The sequence below is a fragment of the Bombina bombina genome, chromosome 5, assembly GCF_027579735.1.
Source record: "Bombina bombina isolate aBomBom1 chromosome 5, aBomBom1.pri, whole genome shotgun sequence".
Taxonomy (NCBI): domain Eukaryota; kingdom Metazoa; phylum Chordata; class Amphibia; order Anura; family Bombinatoridae; genus Bombina; species Bombina bombina.
In genome coordinates this window covers 270,114,226-270,132,941 of record NC_069503.1, presented here as the reverse complement: position 1 = coordinate 270,132,941, position 18,716 = coordinate 270,114,226, and the positions used below count along the sequence as shown (strand labels likewise).

At 38.1% G+C, this 18,716-nt stretch overlaps 1 protein-coding gene across 1 annotated transcript in view; it reads right to left on the bottom strand.

Moving 5' to 3' along the window:
• The window catches only part of GTPBP10 (GTP binding protein 10), a 194,703-nt gene extending 178,524 nt beyond the window's left edge, over nt 1–16,179 (bottom strand). Inside the window, exons 1-3 of the mRNA XM_053713989.1 lie at nt 16,045–16,179; nt 8,236–8,429; nt 3,996–4,087 (exon numbers count right to left, since the gene is read on the bottom strand). Of these exons, the coding sequence (XP_053569964.1) occupies nt 3,996–4,087; nt 8,236–8,429; nt 16,045–16,077 (319 nt within the window). The 5' untranslated portion in view covers nt 16,078–16,179. The remainder of the gene's footprint in view (nt 1–3,995; nt 4,088–8,235; nt 8,430–16,044) is intronic.
• Nucleotides 16,180–18,716: the final 2,537 nt, after the last annotated feature.

Sequence of the window (18,716 nt, the reverse complement as noted above, 5' to 3'; positions counted from 1 at the left end):
AGGAACAGGCTATACCTTTAGGACTTACCCTCCCCAAGCACATGAAACTGAGCAAAGAGATAACTAACCCCATAGTCCGCCAAACCTATCTAATGTGGCATGTCCTACGCCATTGCACGACGATCTCCCCACATCCATCCCCCATTCATAGTATTGCTGGACTACTCTGGAAATTCCCAAATATTCATGTAGACTTCTGGTTGAGCGAGGAGAAGCAAGCAATTTCAGATCTCTACTCTTCAGGAGAGCTGTCAGTCTCAAAAGTAGGCGCACTTATGGAAAGTTGTTCCAGATGGTCCAGATTCGAAAGTATGAGAGTCACGAGCCTCATTAAATCTAGAGGCTTCCCTAAGTCAGGATTGAGAGAAACCACCAAATGGGAGGAGAGGTGGACGAAAGGTATGATCATGATCAGACCATTGTCCTTCCACTATGCGGCCCTTCTTAAAGATCAAATGGTAGGCCCTCCCTGGCAACTGAAAGCGTGGTCCAGGGACCTGGAAGAGAGGATTTCGATGGAGGATTTTTCTAAGGCAATCTTGATTACGAAAAAGACCCTTCACTGTGTCACTGTGCTGGAAAATTATGTCAAAGTACTCCTGAAATGGCACAGGACACCAGTGAGGCTTTCTCAGATTTATAAAACTTGCAATCGGTACTGCTGGAGAAACTGCCAACAGTTGGGATCCGACTCCCATATTTGGTGGTCTTGCAATAAGATCAAACCGCTTTGGAGGGAGGTCGAGCTTCTTATCCAAACGTTAAACATTGATCTTAGTCTTACTCCGCAAATGGTTCTATTTCATATCTTTCCAAGCTCTGTAGCCACCCCAGCTAAGAAAATGGTAATTTATATAGTAGCAGCTACAAAGTTATGTATTGCTAGATCTTGGAAGCAATTGGAACCCCCATCACTGGCTGAGGTATGCGACGTGATCGCCCACTTCGCATCAATGGAAAGATATGTAGCTGGAGAGACCAACACACTGGAGTCATACTGGTTGACCTGGCAGGAATTCTCTGTGGGTTTTTTTCCTTTTTTTTTTCTCTCCCCCTTCCTTAACCTCCCTCCTCCATCTATGTAAGCAACCCCTCCCCCCCCCCACTCCCATTTCCCCCCCAGTCTATAAGGACAGATGAGGCAATGTGAACAAGTCCATTGAATTCTAGGGCTCACCTATAAATAGTTATCACATGTGAGTCGATCCTCTACTGATACAATAGGTACCCTAGGTCCGTATGCTCATTACTAAGGCTAGATCTATATATAACTCTAACTCTAGTCTATGATTCCAGCACTAAGCTATCCATGACCATACAAACAGACTTTGGACGTAACCCAACTTCGACTATAGATTTAAAGAATTAAGTTTAGTACTGGGGTGACGCCCGGCGGCAATTTGGGTAGCCTGGTATATCTATATATTACCCCTCGTAGTTATCTGAGGTTCTGGTTCTCTTAAACTTAGCCTCTAGATGCTGATCTACTTTTGTTCTCCATGTATTACAACTGTGTATATTTTCTTTTAAACTGTTTGCATTTTGCTATTGTTTTTCAAATCAATAAAGAAATTTAAAAATTTAAGAAAAGGAAAAGAGAGAAAAAAAAAAAAAAAAGAGAAAAAATAAATAAAATAAAAGGTTTTATACTGGATTATCAGTATCTGTGCATATTCTTCTTTATAGTAGTATTTATTACATCCAGTTCTATGACATTTTGTGTATTATTTAATGGGCACAACCGCAAGCAGATTTTACCAACCCCCTGATAAAGTTTAAAGCAATATTAAGCTAAAATGAACTAATATTTTTTTTATGTTTGTTTCAGAAACTATCATTAAATCAATTTGTAAAGTTAAAAAGGGACAGTAACTGTTACACACTTTATTTTTTAACAAAACTAAAGTTACACTTCAAATAGTAATTCTATCTAATGATGCAAAGCAGATGCGCTATGGAAGCTTTTTCATTTTTAATGTCAACTTAACAACACAGGTCTCCCCTGGCCGCCCACGAAGCGTTTATGTTTTTTGATTTTTAACTCTCTCTGTGCTACAAGGAGATGCTGTCAATCAAAATTGGATACACCGCCTATATACAGAGCAAAAGCACACATTCCCTCTTCAACGGCACATGTGTAATACAGAAGACTTTTCCAATTTAAACAGTGGATTGCGATGCTCTCTGCACTGTGATTAACTATAGTGAAATTAGTTGTCGAGCTAGCAAAATCAATAATACCCCATAGACTATAACGAGCAAAACAAAATTAAAAGTAACAAGTATACTGCTTGCAGTAAGTAAAATGTATTTTAATATGTAGAAGTAATTAGATGTAATGAAGGTGAAATGTATTTAAAACTTGAGCCTAATTAAATAATATTATGTATACTACATATAATTCCTTTAATCGCGATATCCTAAATATTAAAAAACTATTTGTTAAAATAATTAACCTTTTCACGCCGTTGTATTCCGTCACAACGGCACTGGGCTTTAAAGCCGTTATGACGGAATACAACGTCATAGCTAACGGCTGTCCTGAAGCCTACTGCGCTTGCAGGATTTGATAGCGGTCTGGAGGGCGTTCCTAGCATCATAGGGATGCCCCACAGACCCGATCCCATAATTGAAATCTCAATTTGTCTACATCGGAATGCTGTTCCGATGTAGACTTTTTAGCCTGGACACAAAAGGTTAATAACTTGCCTCACTTTTTAAGACATGCCCAAGAAAGTATAGGGGCTATACCTATTATATATATTATTTTAGTACTTTCCAAGTGTTTATTTCACTTTAGACTTGGAGGACATTTTTAATAAATTTGTTACCCTTCCTTTTTTATCTTCTGGATGACACTTGCACATTTAGCTCTAAGTGGTAAATTAGCTTGAACTTTCAAACTGCCTAACACTGCCTATATTCACTATTTACTTGAATATTATATAAACAAATAGTAACAGTTTACCCTTAAGCTTTTCAGTTTAGGGGTTAATAGTTTATTTTAGTATATTTCATTGTGGGGGGCTTGCGGTTTAGGGGTTAATAGGTTTATTATAGCGGTGGTGTGGGTGGTCAGCAGATTAGGGGTTAATATTTAAATAGTGTGTGTGATGCGGGAGGGTGGCGGTTTAGGGGTTAATAAGTATATTATAGTGGCGACAATGTCGGGGAGCGGCGGAATAGGGGTTAATAAGTTTTTCCGTGGCGGCGATGTCGGGAGCGGCAAATTAGGGGTTAATAGATTTATTATAGTGTTTGTGATGTGGGAGGGCCTCGGTTTAGGGGTTAATAGGTAGTTTATGGGTGTTAGTGTACTTTGTAACACTTTAGTTATGAGTTTTATGTTACAGGTTTGTAGCGTAAAACTCATAACTACTGACTTTGGATGGCGTTACAGATCTTGTCGTTTTAGGCTGTAACGCTCACTTTTTAGCCGTACCGCAAAACTCGTAATACCGGCGCTATGGGAATCCCATGAAAAAACATAATTTTTATGTGTGCAGGACTGACGTTGCGGTACAGGCTAAAAGGTGTGCAGTACACCTATACCGACAACACTTGTAATAGCTGCTGTGCTGTTTTAACGCTGAAAATGCCATATTTTCAGCGTTACAAGCCGCAACTCAAAACTTGTAATCTAGGTGATTGTGCTGATTTTCAGACTCCTAACCATGCCCCAAAGTTTTAGATGTATACTGCCATCTAAAGAGTCTACAGACTCCTGTTTGTCTAATGGGTCTTTTCACATGCAGGGGCGGGTGTGTCTGCGCTTCCAGCTTTATCAGCCTATTTCAGTGGGTGTCCCAGCCTAAACTCATCAAAAACGCTAAAATGGGAGCTCCAGAGTAGTTTTTCAAAAGATTTTATACTGGATTTTTATCTGTATCTGCGCATATTCTTTTTTATAGTAGTCTATTACATGCAGTTATATGAAAATTGGTGTATACTGTCCCTTTGATTTCTGAAATTGATCACTAAATATGAAGTCTTACCAATCTTGAGTCCATCATCAGTTGTAATGGTTATTCCTGTAGGCACATCAATGTGACATGAGGATCCTGAGGCACCTTTTAGTGCACGAACACTACAAAAGTGAAGAGGAATATTTAGTCAACATTGTGTCTAGTAGGAGTGTTATGTAATGTGTTAAATATAAAATATGTTAGTTACCAGAAGTTTTTCTTTTTTATTATATATAAAGTCATGGCACTACATATCATTGTGACATATCTAAATTAATATTGTGTACATTTGAAGACTGAGATGTTAGATAATTTCACACAAAATGAGGCTGAATCTGTGAGCAATGATGGCAGATCCCAGGAGCCATGGGTCTTCAAAAGGGACATTAAACACTTTGAGATGGTAATATATATATATATAAAAAACACTTTACAATATACTTACATTATTTATTTTGTCCCTGTTTCCTGTAATTCCATTCTGAAATTATGAGCACTTCAGCTTCTGATAGAAATGGAAGTGCAGAACACTGATATATTCCACACAGCTGCACACTCTAGTGACCTATTTATAACTGTGTTGGCCACAGCAGAGAATGTAACCTAAGTTACAACATGGCAGCGCCCATTGTTTTATAGACACAAACTTTACACTTATTTTGTCACTATTTAAACAACTAATGAAACTTTAAAAAATACATCTAAATGTTTTTCTTAGACTGATCTTTTCTTTGAATGCATTCTTCTATCTAGCATTTATTTAGTGTTTAATGTCCCTTTAAAATTACATTTAACACTTTGGACAAGCAACAGAGCCATAGAATCCCAGAAGTGTGTGATGTCTATGATTATATAACCACAACATTACATGCGAGTCCCACACAGTCAAATGTAATGCTCCAGCACCGGGAAATGTGAACACGGGGGAAGCACTAGGAGGAGGCTGAAAATGAGACAAACTATGTATTTGTTAAATTATTAAAAAAAAAGTTAGATGGGGTGAAGAGGGTAGATATATGTTCAAGACAACAGGCCCAAATATTAAATAGTCATTAGGTTTCCTGCATTTCTGTGCCCTATTTTCACAACCTCAACAGACTCATTCATCTGAATATAGGCAAATCCTGAGTTTTTTTCCCCAGGCACAACTATAACTTTATTGTCATATGTACTACAGGTACATGCAAGTACCATTATATAAAAGTTATCCTTGACAGTCTTAAAATCTTATGATGTCATTAGAGAAGAGACTTTACTGACACGTGTTTCACATGTAATGGGTTTTTTTATATGTGCGTATTATTTTGCAACAAGGGATACCAAGAGAACGAAGCACATTTGAAAATAGAAGTGAATTTAAAAGTGTATTAAAATGACATGCATTTCCTGAATCATGCAAGTTTAATTTTGACTATCCTGCCCCTTTAAAATTGCCTGGCCTATCTGAATCATGAAAGAAAAAAAATGGGTTTCATATCCCTTTAAAGTTATTGAAGAACAAAAAGAAAAAATCTTAAGAAACCTATAGTAGCTGGACGATTGTGGGTATATTGTGCATGTGTATAGGGTGTGTTATATGTATTAAACTGTAAAATTCTATACTATGTACTTAACACTTTTTTTTTTTAATAAGTTACTTTAACTATTGGGGTGTTCTTTCTTTATAGTAACAAGATTTAATGTTCTGCTGCCTCTTCAGTTTACAAAAGTCTGCTTTTTCACTATGTAAAACGTGTTTTTAGAAATGAACAGCTTTTGTAACAGTGTACTTTTACAGAAGCTAAACATGCTACACTTTCTAATGTCTGCATTAACCTTTTCCTCCCTTCTCCTTAAAGTCACAGCTCTTCCTTTCACAAACCACGCTCAGAAAATTCATATTTCTCCTTCTCTTCTACCTTCCCCTCTCTACAACACACATGAACTTTATTCCTATCTCACATTCCTCAGCCAGCCATGCTTCACTGATCCTAAACTTAAACACTCACATAAGACACATTCTCATCTCCTTTCGCTCACCACCTTTCTTCTTCTTGCAGCTGAGGATGTCTCACCTAACCCAGGTCCACCCTCTGCATCCCTCAGCTCACTACTCCAATTGGCACCTCATATACCTTGCCACGTAACCCTCTAAACCTCATTAATTGCACCTCTGTTAGTACAACCCAATTCTCCTGTGCCCTTTGGAATGCACGCCCTGTATGCAATAAACATATCTATTCACAACCTATTTATTTCACGTTCACTTAAGCTGTTAGCCTTCAATAAAACTTTGATTTCCTCCTCTAACGCAACTGCTGTAGCCTATTTCCTATGGCGGCCTGAACTTCAGTCACACTCCCAGGCCAGGAAACAAACAAGGAGGGGGAGTAGGAATTATCCTGTCTCCACACAGTACCTTTCAATGCATTCCTTCACCCCTCTCTTTCCTTCTCATCTTTTGAAGTTCATGCTGTCTGCCTCTTTTCCTCTCTAGCAATTTGTGTTGCAGTTTTCTATCGGCCCCCTGGCCCAGCATCACAATTTCTGGACCACCTTGAAGCCTGACTTACACATTTTCTCTCTTGTAATGTCCCTTCTCTCATCTTAGGGGACTTCAACATACCCGTTGATAATCCTAACATGCCTGCTGCCTTTAAACTTCTATCCCTTACTACCTTGTTTGGCCTGTCCCAGTGGACAACATTTCCTGATACATTCAAGCATGATTCAATCATACCAATCCTAAAAAAAGCCCTCGCTTGACCCCTCCACGCCATCTAACTATCGACCAGTCTCCTTACTTCCCTTTGCTTCAAAATTATTGGAACGACTGGTCTATAATCGGCTAGCTCAATTTCTCACAACTAACTCTATTCTTGATCCACTACAATCTGGTTTCCACCCTAAACACTCAACAGAACCCGTTCTTGCTTAAGTAACAAATGACCTGTTATCAGTTAAAGCAAAAGGCCACTACTCCTTACTAATTCTTCTTGACCTATCTGCTGCTTTTGATACAGTCTACCATCCTCTCTTTCTAAAAATACTACATTAATTTGGCATCCGAGACACAGCCCTCTCCTGGTTTGCCTCAAATTTCTGAAACCACTCATTTTCAGTTTCCTTTAACAATATGTCTTCTGATCTTTTGCCTCTCTCAGTTGGAGAACAGCAAGGGTCTGTCTTGGGCCCCTTGCTTTTCTCTCTCTATACATCCTCCCTTGGAAAACCTTTGGATTCCAGTACCACTTATATGCTGATGATACCCAAATCTATCTTTCCCTCTTTACTCAACCAGATTTCCAACTGCCTCTCTGCAATTTACTCTTGGATGTCTTCACACTACCTCCAACTCAATCTGTCCAAAACGGAGCCGCTTCTTATTCCCCCCTCTTTGAGACATCCAACACCTGACATTTATCTGATGGTTGGAGACTCTATTCTCAACACCTCACCCCAGGTCCGCTGTCTTGGGGTCACACTAGACTCAGAACTCACATTTAACCCACATATACAAGCACTTACCAAATCCTGCCGTTCACACCTACGCAACATTTCCAGAATTCGTCCCTTCCTTACTCAAAACACTACAAAAATACTTATTCATTCCCTCTTTTTGTCACGCATTGATTGGTTATTGCAATCTACTCCTAAATGGCCTTCCAAAACACCGCCTCACCTCCCTCAAATCTATTATGAATGCTTCTGCTAGACTTATTCACCTAAATCACCGATCTACATCAGTTGCTCCGCTCTGCCAGTCTCTACACTGGCTCCCTATACGTGTTTATTTCTAATATCGTGACCTCACTGTACCAAACGTGTTGTATATTAATAGCACGTTTGTTACAGGGTCGCTGCAATATTAGAAGTAAACACATTCAGTACTGTGTAAACATACTTTGATACATTTCTATTACAATCACACAAAATACAAAAAGTGTTTTTAAAACAGCGTGATTGTGATAGAAATGTATCAAAGTATATGCCAGGCACCTTACATCAAATCTCACTTATAGCAAGTAAAGAAAACGAGACAGATCACCCCCTTTCCTAGGCACAGGTGTCAGCAACAACTTAGCACACAGCATGAAATCTCCTCGACCATCATGTAATCAGGAAGAAGCTCAATATATTGTTAACTAATTACATCTTCTAACGCTACCACTAATGCACAGGTCCTCAATATCTTGACCCTTCATCTCATTAAAATTTTAATCTTCAAAGATTCTTTGTTGTACTTGAGCTGGAAACCACTAGAGATTATAACTATTTTGTACTCACTCACCTGCTATTGCCGCCATTTCCACCAAGAAATCGCTTATTTGGGAATTTGTCTTTTATTTTCTTTAAGGTAACGTCATTTTTTGCCACCACCCAGACATCACCTCCTTTCCCTCCTTCTCCACCTAAACGCGGAAGGCCCATTCCTCCAGACCCACCTTTTACAAAGACTCTCAAATTGTCTATGAATCCCCCATACTAAAAACAAAATGAAACAGAGAAAGACATTAGCAAAGAAACATCACATTCATGTTCATTATTACATATTTTAACACAAAGTACAAGTGTATTGTAGATATAAGACTTATTTTTATGGCACAGGAGTCCTATTCGAGCATTCATTTAGCAGAGTTTTTCATTGCATATCTCCAAGTACCCCTTAAAGGGACAGCCTAGTCAAAATTAAACTTTCATGATTCAGATAGGGCATGCAATTTTAAACAACAAATTTACTTCTATTATCTAATTTGCTAAATTCTTTAGATATCCTTTGTTGAAGAAATAGCAATGCACATGTGTGAGCCAATCACACGAGGCCTCTATGTGCAGCAACCAATAAGCAGCTACTGAGCATATCTAGATATGCTTTTCAGCAAGTGATAAAGAGAATGAAGCAAATTAGATAATAGAAGTAAATTAGAAAGTTGTTAAAAATGACATGCTCTTTCTAAATCACGAAAGAAAAAATGTGGGTTTCATGACCCTTTAATAGGCCATATTTTATTTATTTCCCTTCTCTGGCTTTTCGATAGCTCAATCAACTGTGACTCACAGTTAAAGAGATCATTTTAATCTGATCTGTTATGTTTACCTAAAGAGGCACTGTGATGTAAAATGTTTTGCCCTTCGACTAATCTGTTCCCAATTAATAGTTAATTGTTATATCACCTACATAGTATTTAATTCACTAATAATGCCTCCTTTAATAAACACTTCAGTCCCTAAATACTGGTAATAGTGTACAGAGAGATTAGGTAAGGAGGTCTGCTCTTCCTACAGGCTCAGTCCATTTAAATAGATGTGCCCTGAAGAATATTTGGTTGTGGTTTTGATGAGAAAACCAGCAATTTATTATACAAAAATAAACCTAAATGATCAATATCCAATGGGACTGCAACAATAAAAAACGTTCTGTGTGTTTAAAGGGACAGTCTAGTCAAAACTAAACTTTCATGACTGAAATACGGCATGTAATTTTAAACAACTTTCCAATTTACTTTTATCAGCAAATTTGCTTTGTTCTCTTGGTATTCTTTGTTGAAAGCTAAACTTAGGCTCATATGATAACTTCTAAGCCCTTGAAGGCCGCCTCTTTTCTGAAACTGTACATTGGATACGACTTATAAAACACAAAACCAGACAATGAGAACAAGACTCATACGAAGAGGATATCCCAAACATACTGTAAATAGAACACAGGAACAAGTAGATCAGATTGATAGAGATACTCTCCTAGATAATAAGAACAAACATATGGATATAGACAAGCCCCAAAAAGTCACCTTTGTAACAGATTTCAGCACAAACTACAATGATATCTGTAACATAGATCCGAAATTGGATCGCTGTGTTGATAACGGGTTACGCTGTTCCTATAGGAAATGCAAGACATTGGGAAATGTACTGTCACCGTCAGAATTACCAAGTGACAATCCACCAAATAGATGTTCATGGTTGTCACATAAGGGAATGTATAGATGCGGTAGAAGTAGGTGCAAACCATGTGACTTTGCAATTTTTTCAGACAAATTCACTTTATCAGTTACTGGTGAAACGTATCAAATAGAAAAATGTGTCAAATCCACATCATCCTACATCATATATGTCATCACTTGCATCCAATGTGACCTGCAGTATGTGGGATTAACTACAAATGATGCCAAAGAAGTGAAACAAAGTACAGAGGCGCCAATGGTGCAGATCAATGGTGGTATAAGGCACAATCACACCCCAATATGCACAGGATACTCACATGTAGTGAAGGCAATCAATCTTGCCCATAGAGACAGGCTGGAATTCACAGCAGTCCAGCTAGCTGTTCCAAAGTGTGGTAGTAGATGGGTGGGTTATAGAGTGTTGGTACTTGTTTGCAGCAGACTGAAATTTGCCTTCACTACATGTGAGTATCCTGTGCATATTGGGGTGTGATTGTGCCTTATACCACCATTGATCTGCACCATTAACGCCTCTGTACTTTGTTTCACTTCTTTAGCCTGTCTCCGTTTGGATACTGATAGAGAGCTGCCTACTGGTTCAGCCAGCTGGATTGCTGCCAAAATCCAGCCCGTCTCTACTGGCATGATTGAATGCCCTCATCTATTGTGAGTACCCTGTTATCACTGTACATTGGTACATTTCAGAAACCCTCATTGATCTGCACCATTGGCGCCCCTTCCGTGTTGTTCTTTCTTTACAAATGATGCCAATACCACAATGAGAAACCATTTGTCTACCATCACAAAAGGAGAGGCGAGTACTCCCCTAGACAGACACTTTAGTAGGGTACATCAAAAGAAGATAGATACCCTCAGATGGCAGATTATTGAACAAGTAACATCACCCCCTAGAGGAGGAGACAAAAATAAAATCTTGGGAAAGAAAGAAATGTTCTGGATATTCAAATTAAAAACGAGAGTTCAGAAAAGGTCTAAACTCAGAGTACGACCTGATCAATTATTGGAAATAATATATTTATCATATACTCTCATTATACTTTGAAATCAGATCATTTTTCAGACACATGTAGATACCTAGTATCACAGATAGTCCTGATACTAACCAAAGAGTGTGACATTTAAGGAACATAGAACTCCCCTATATATGGGGAGACACAGAGATATAGATAGATATATATATATATATATATATATATATATATATGCGCAGGTAATCTCTAAGACATACTACCAATAGTATAGACTTGGGGATTTATTACACTCTCCTGACAAGTAAATTGATATCCTGAAAGGCAGAATATACATATATGAATTTATTAAGAACAAGTCAAGTACACCTATGTACTTATGTGAACACTTGCATATTTATATACTCAGGCACAGAATGTATAATGAGAACTCTCTTTTCCACTTATCTAGTTGGACGTCTTTAAATTTCCTCACATAGTATGTATTTTAGATTGATTTACCTTTCTATTTACTCTGTAGTCAATATCCCTTCATAACAGCTTGAAAGAGACCTTACACTTCAGAGTAAGGATAATCCTTTTTAGTTAGGTATTATAACTATTATACCAACATATATAATCACAGGGTAACTATGGATGTTAATTGGATGTAATAACCATTTGTTACCTAATCCGCCTGCGAGTATGCCTTAAATAAACAGATATAATTCTGTAAAATTGGTGGGACAAAGCTCCCTATACTAAAATATTTGCTATAAGCATTATTTTGTGAGTCTTAGAAATGTAGACAGACTGACATATTTGCTATTTTATATACATGAGTACACTAGTACTCTGCTTAGAGGAATACTGCTACACCTCACTGACGAGGCCCAATGAAGGCCGAAACGATCGTCTGGGGTTGCTGTGTTCCTTGTTCAGAGAGGAATTGCCTGGTATTTCGGCGCTGGACTGACCGTAATAGGCGGGATCAGACTGATATACTACAGGAAAGTTCTACTCTGTGAAAAGCATTGCTGGGCTAAAAGAAGTTGCACCCAGGTGGTAAATCGCCATAGAACAGGCTAACAATGGTATTGAGCTGGTTGTTCGTTCCTGTGAGTGCATTTCTCTCTGTGTGTATTTAGTCTCCCTATGGGAAAAAGGGGAAACCAGACGTGGACTCCTTGCTCAGTGTGCTTAGAGGAATACTGCTACACCTCACTGACGAGGCCCAATGAAGGCCGAAACGATCGTCTGGGGTTGCTGTGTTCCTTGTTCAGAGAGGAATTGCCTGGTATTTCGGCACTGGACTGACCGTAATAGGCGGGATCAGACTGATATACTACAGGAAAGTTCTACTCTGTGAAAAGCATTGCTGGGCTAAAAGAAGTTGCACCCAGGTGGTAAATCGCCATAGAACAGGCTAACAATGGTATTGAGCTGGTTGTTCGTTCCTGCGAGTGCATTTCTCTCTCTGTGTGTGTGTATATATATATATATATATATATATATATATATATATATATATATATATATACACATACACACACAAAAATAATAGCAAACAGAGTCTGCTAATAAAGCCGGCCGGCTAAGCACCGTAAACAGACCAAAAACATGGGGGTACCTCCCAAAGAATGTCCACCTTTTTGCTTCCCCAGAGAGGACTGTATTGTGGAGGTTAGTGATCAATCAGTGAAAAAGTGGCTGTTTTATGCCATATAAGCCACACAAACAAACCGCCTTCATGCTCCTCTCCTCGGAGCTTCCATAATTCGTAGCAGTGATGTCACAACGAGGGTGTGTCTACAGCCATACACACCTCTCCTCCAATTGGTAGAATCTCGATCTCTGCACAAATCCCAATAGAGCCCGTCCTGGCTCAAATATTGTAGTAAAGAAGGACTGTAGTTTAGTGCAAGCACAAAGGTAGATCAGCAAGCTGAGAGCAGAGCATGGTTATCTCAACTTAGGCAGTGAACTCGGTTCAATACGAACCAGCTTGGCGGGGTAAATCCAATCCCATCTCTCAGATGACTCCTAGATATCCGGAAGGCACTTCCCACCAGCCTTTCAGGACACTGCAAACTCACATGATGCAAAGTCAAATGTCCCAATTTTCTAAAACAATAATGGACACAGATGTTAGCAGTATCCACATACAAGCAACACATTCAGTGTCCGGTTAAACACACTTGGTGCCAACGTCATGAGCGTTTCACCCCCACAGCTCTCATGTGTGTCAGGGGCTTCCTCAAGGCATGATTAGTAACTCAGAACCACCTCCTTTTATAGCACCTCACTGTGCTCAGGTGATCCGCCTCTTAGTTACTTAAAGTGAACTCACATACTATGTTACAACTTATACATATATGCAAAGAGCAAAGTTATACCCAGATTAAACACATATTATAAACAAATAGCTTAAGTTGCAGCAACATTATTCCTAGTGCAAGGCTATACAGCTAAATGTCTATCAACTGTTGACACATTTATCACAAAGTGAAATGGCACTCACTCTCATAAATTCAAAAATTAGAAAAAGGAATTGCTTCCATCATTCAGAGAAATAAAAGGTCAATAGCTATCAGTCATCTGAGAGATGGGATCGGATTTACTCCGCCAAGCTGGTTCGTATTGAACTGAGTTCACTGCCTAAGTTGAGATAACCATGCTCTGCTCTCAGCTTGCTGATCTACCTTTGTGTTTGCACTAAACTACAGTCCTTCTTTACTACAATATTTGAGCCAGGACGGGCTCTATTGTGATTTGTGCAGAGAGATCGAGATTCTACCAATTGGAGGAGAGGTGTGTATGGCTGGAGACACATCCTCGTTGTGACATCACCGCTACGAGTTATGGAAGCTCAGAGGAGAGGAGCATGAAGGTGGTTTGTTTGTGTGGCTATATGGCATAAACCAGCCACTTTTTCACTGATTGTTCACTAACCTCCACTATACAGTCCTCTCTGGAGGAGCAAAAAGATGAACATTCTTTGGGAGGTACCCCCATGTTTGGTCTGTTTACGGTGCTTAGCCGGCCGGCTTTATTAGCAGATTCCGTTTGCTATTATTTGTGTGTATATATATATATATATATATATATATATATTATATATATATATATATAAGACTTTCCAATCTGGGAGTTAATATCCTCCTGCATTTGTCCCAATTTTCTTAAAGTATATATGATTGTATATGTTTTTTATACTGTTTGCCAATATGTATGTCACATTTATTACTTGTATCCGTGCAAATGAAATCCAATCCTGACACCTGCGATTTGCAGTTAATAAATATGAGAGAAACTTTGTTCTCTCTAAACGTTTTTGTGTGCAAATTTCTCTTTCTTTAAAGTGATAATAATGTATGTCACTTTGTCTTTCTTTATTAATAATGTGTATATTATGTCAAAGGGTTGCACTTAAAACTAATTTCATTGTGGTACTATCTCCTCCCTCCTACCCCTATCTATCTATCTATCTATCTATTCTATCTATAAATAGATATATATATATATATATATATATATATATATATATATCTCTATCTATCTATATCTATAATTATATATATATATATATATATATATATATATATATATATATATATATATATATATATATATATATATTGATTTCATAATAAATTTGATGTTGCAAGAAGCGACACCCCAAACCACGCCCTGAGACACACACCCTCCACGCCCACTTAAAAAGTGTCCAGGAATTTTCTGGGCAAAAGGTGGCAACCCTAACAGTATCCCTAATTCAGTCAGCAATAACATGTTTTAGTTGTGTGCACTATTAAAAATAACATTCATGTCTAATAATAAAATGTTCTAATTTGTCAGAGAATTTTATTAAACAAAAATATATCATTTGTAATTACATGTCTAATCCCTGCATTGGGGTTAAACATGTACTGAAATCTGTACAGAGCATTGCAGCTCAAGAGAAGAAGTATGCACATATCAAACTACTGTTTCATGCACAGTAACAACTCAGTTTGTCTGGTACAGGGCTTTATTTTTACAGGGATTAAAAAAAACGTCAAAAGTAAATTTTATATATATATTATTTATTTTTTAATTATAAAATCATTAAATGAATTAAAAAGCATATTATTACACAATGTTGTCATTTTTAAAAAAAAATATAGAAAAGAACCAATTATATTTGAACAGATATTAAAAAAATTAAAGTGGATGTAAACTCACTGCTAGTCGACAGTCACAACTGCTTTATCATCCAAAAATAGCATAAGTTTAAGTCATCAATTTTGTAAAAACATAATATTATATCGATATATATACCTCTATAACTAAAAAAGTCTTGCTTTCTCCCTCCGCCCGCCATTTTGTTCCGCTTTTCTTACAGTGATTGACATTTGCCTAAACTAATAATTTGGCGTACCCCGTGGCGTCCAGCCCCTTTTTCTTAACGTCATTGTGAATTTATGCGCATGTGTCTTTTATAAGCGCATGCGTAAAACAACTTCAGCTGGCTTTCGAAGCTTTGATAACATACCCGCTAGCAACGCATGCGCACAAAGATTTGAAGTCACGATCGCGAGTTTAGAAACGCATGCGCAATTCAGGAAGTCTAGAGTACACGCATGCGCATATTCGGCACTAAATTAGAAGCGCATGCGCACAAAAAGGAGCCATCGTGAACGCGCAAGGGTAATACGTCAGAGAGCGGGTGGGACCGCTCCAGACGTTATGCGCTGAAAAGAAGGGAAATTATGGATGGGAGGAGCTCTGCCTGAAAACGGAGACGAGTTACAAACGTAAATATTAACTTATTTTTTCTACATTTAAAGAAAAAAAGTATGCGGTATTAATAAAAGAGTGCATAAGAACAGATTTGGAAGGTCAATATGTTAAAAATTTACATCCACTTTAACTTTCTGACTCATCGGTTCTATTATCTCAAATAGCAGACCTTTTAAATAGCCTATTACCATGTTCATCACATGTACACAAAACATGTCTATGTAATGAATCTGAGATTCATGCTGATATTTACCAAGCATTTTATCATTCAAAATATTTCGTGCACCAAAACATTTTTTTTTAAGACGATCACATCTCCAGTTTACTCTGAAAGGATTGCGAATATTTGCATAAATCTTATTAAACAAATCCAACATAATCCTATACAGAATGGGAACAGACACGAACCTTCCTGAGCAGGACCCTGCTGCACCAAACCATGTTGTGTCGGCTAAGGGGACCACAGAAGCTGTGTAAATATCAAACAGTGTACACTGACATTGCCCTCACTGAAAGCATGGTAACACTGTGCATCACCTTAAATTGTCCGATTAGTAGTACGCTGTTACATTAGTTCCGAGCATACAACTTTCCGTCTCTGCTAAATAAAAAAAGATACTACTATAAAAAGGATTGCGCTGGCCATTATACCGGATAAATTTAGGTTCCTACAATTCATAATCGCAAAACAAATATTTTAGGTGCTGTACGTTTATTTTCAAGTCATTACGTTCTTGCGTGGGCATTATGCTCTGGCCAAAGGGTGTCACAGTCTACGCCAGTATGAATAATGATTTAGTTTACTTTTTAACTCTTTGAGGGAGGGCGGCACAATTGTTATTGTTTACTTCTCAGGGGTTAATGCAAACTGCCACATTAATGCATGCCTCAAAAATACCACTTGGCACCACCATCATGCCCTTTTGAATGAAAATCCACACATCTGATTACTTGCCAACTGTCCCAATTTCTTCGAGCTCTGGTATTTATTTATTTTTAATGACTTTTTATTTAAATTCAAACAAGGGCTTACAAAATAAAATAAGTCAGAAAATACACACAAAGTATATTATGCGTTACAAGAAAAATAACAATGCGTATAAAATACAAAGTCATATGATAAATTTCCAAAACCTAGATATACACATTACTCGCCCACTTAATCCAAATTAGACCACTTTTGGGTCTCAATTTCTCAAAAGGTGAACCTCTTTTTTTTTTTTCTTTTTTTTGGTTAACTTTGACAGGATAAAACTGACCAAGCTAAATTTGAAACTGTCATGAATATACTTATGAATTTTAGTAAAAGGGAAATAGAATATGTAACATGTGTTATATGAATACCATACCTCCCAACATTTCAAAATTCAAAAGAGGGACACCCCCCCCCCCCCCCCGCAAAAAAAATTGAAATGTGGGCGGGGCTTAAAAATCATAAGACCAAAGTAATAAAAATAAAATTCTAAATAAAGTCATATATTTTAATACACTTAGGCAGCAAATCAAACACAAGCTCAAACCATTATCTTAATTGCACATTTATTAATAAATTCTTTAAAACTACTCTCTGCATTCCCCATTAATATTCTAGATTCTGGCCTTTAAACTCAGCAAAAATGCACAGTAGCACGCTACATAGCATACACTTACACATGCAGATACACACACACACACACACACACTACATAGGATACACTTATACATGCAGATACACACTTATACATGCAGATACACATACACACACTACATAGCTTACATTTATACATGCAGACACACACACTACATAGCATAAACTTATACATACAGATACACACACACAGTAATGGATACAGATAGACACACACTACATCATACATGGGTATCTGTAATTCATTCTATGGGGTCCTGGGGTTGGCAAGCACATTAGCTGGCAGTCTGCGGCTGCCGCTGTTCGTTACACTGTTCGTTACCCTGATATTAGCACTGCTCATTGTATAAAACTGAAGGCATGCTAGTATTATCACCAGGGGTTAGATATCATCATTACCAGAGGTAGGTTAGAGAGGTCACCATTACCCGTGGTCAGAGTGTATACAGCCTTCTTACTCCTGCTTAAACCACACACCATTCCTTTTCCACAGGGAATATAACAGGTATCTAACCCTGTGAGAGCAAAGCCAGCTGCTTCTGAGTATGGGCCCAATAGAATTTAAAAAAAAAAAATTTTTTATTTTTTTTTAAATGCTTGGGGCAAATCGGGACAGATGGCTAGCAACTCGGGACAGAGGGACAGACCCCTAAAATCGGGACTGTCCCGCGAAAATCGGGACAGTTGGGGGTTATGGAATACGAACTTGCCATAGGGTTCCTCAAAAATTTAAATTGTAAGTACTGAATACACTGTGATGACAGCAGGAAATGATGTCACAAGTTTGGGGGCGGGGCTTAGGCCCGTAGTCTGTGTTGCAGACAGTTAGTGTGAAATCAACCTGACTAGATGTATGTTTCTGTGCTCTGTAATAAAATAGAGTTGTACCATCATTACTGTATCCTGCATATGTCCTGCATCTCATGACATGGTGTCAGAAGTTCTGTCCTGCGCTTCTGTTCCTGATCAATGACGATGTCAAAGTTTACCCCACCTGAGCCTTTTGACTTCTCTCAGCCTGCTGCTTGGCCCACATGGCGTCAGCGGTTTCAGCGCTTCAGGATCGCTTCTAAACTGAACAAGGAGAGTGGTGAAGTACAAGTTAATTCTCTTTTATACTCTATGGGGAAGGATGTGGAGCCAGTGTTCAATACTTTTGTTTTCCAAGAAGGGAAAGAATTTGACTTTGATATAGTTATGGATAAACTCAGTGCCCACTTTGTGCCCAAAAGAAATGTGATTCATGAGAGAGCTTGTTTTCACAAACGTAATCAGCGTGTGGGAGAATCTGTGGAGTCATTTGTGCGCAGCCTGTATGAACTAGCTGAATTCTGTGAGTTTGGTGTTGCTAAAGAAGAGCAAATCAGAGACAAAATAGTTATTGGAATTGCAGATGCTGAAGTCTCACTGAAGCTGCAGTTAAAGCCTGATTTAACATTAGATGGGGCTATTA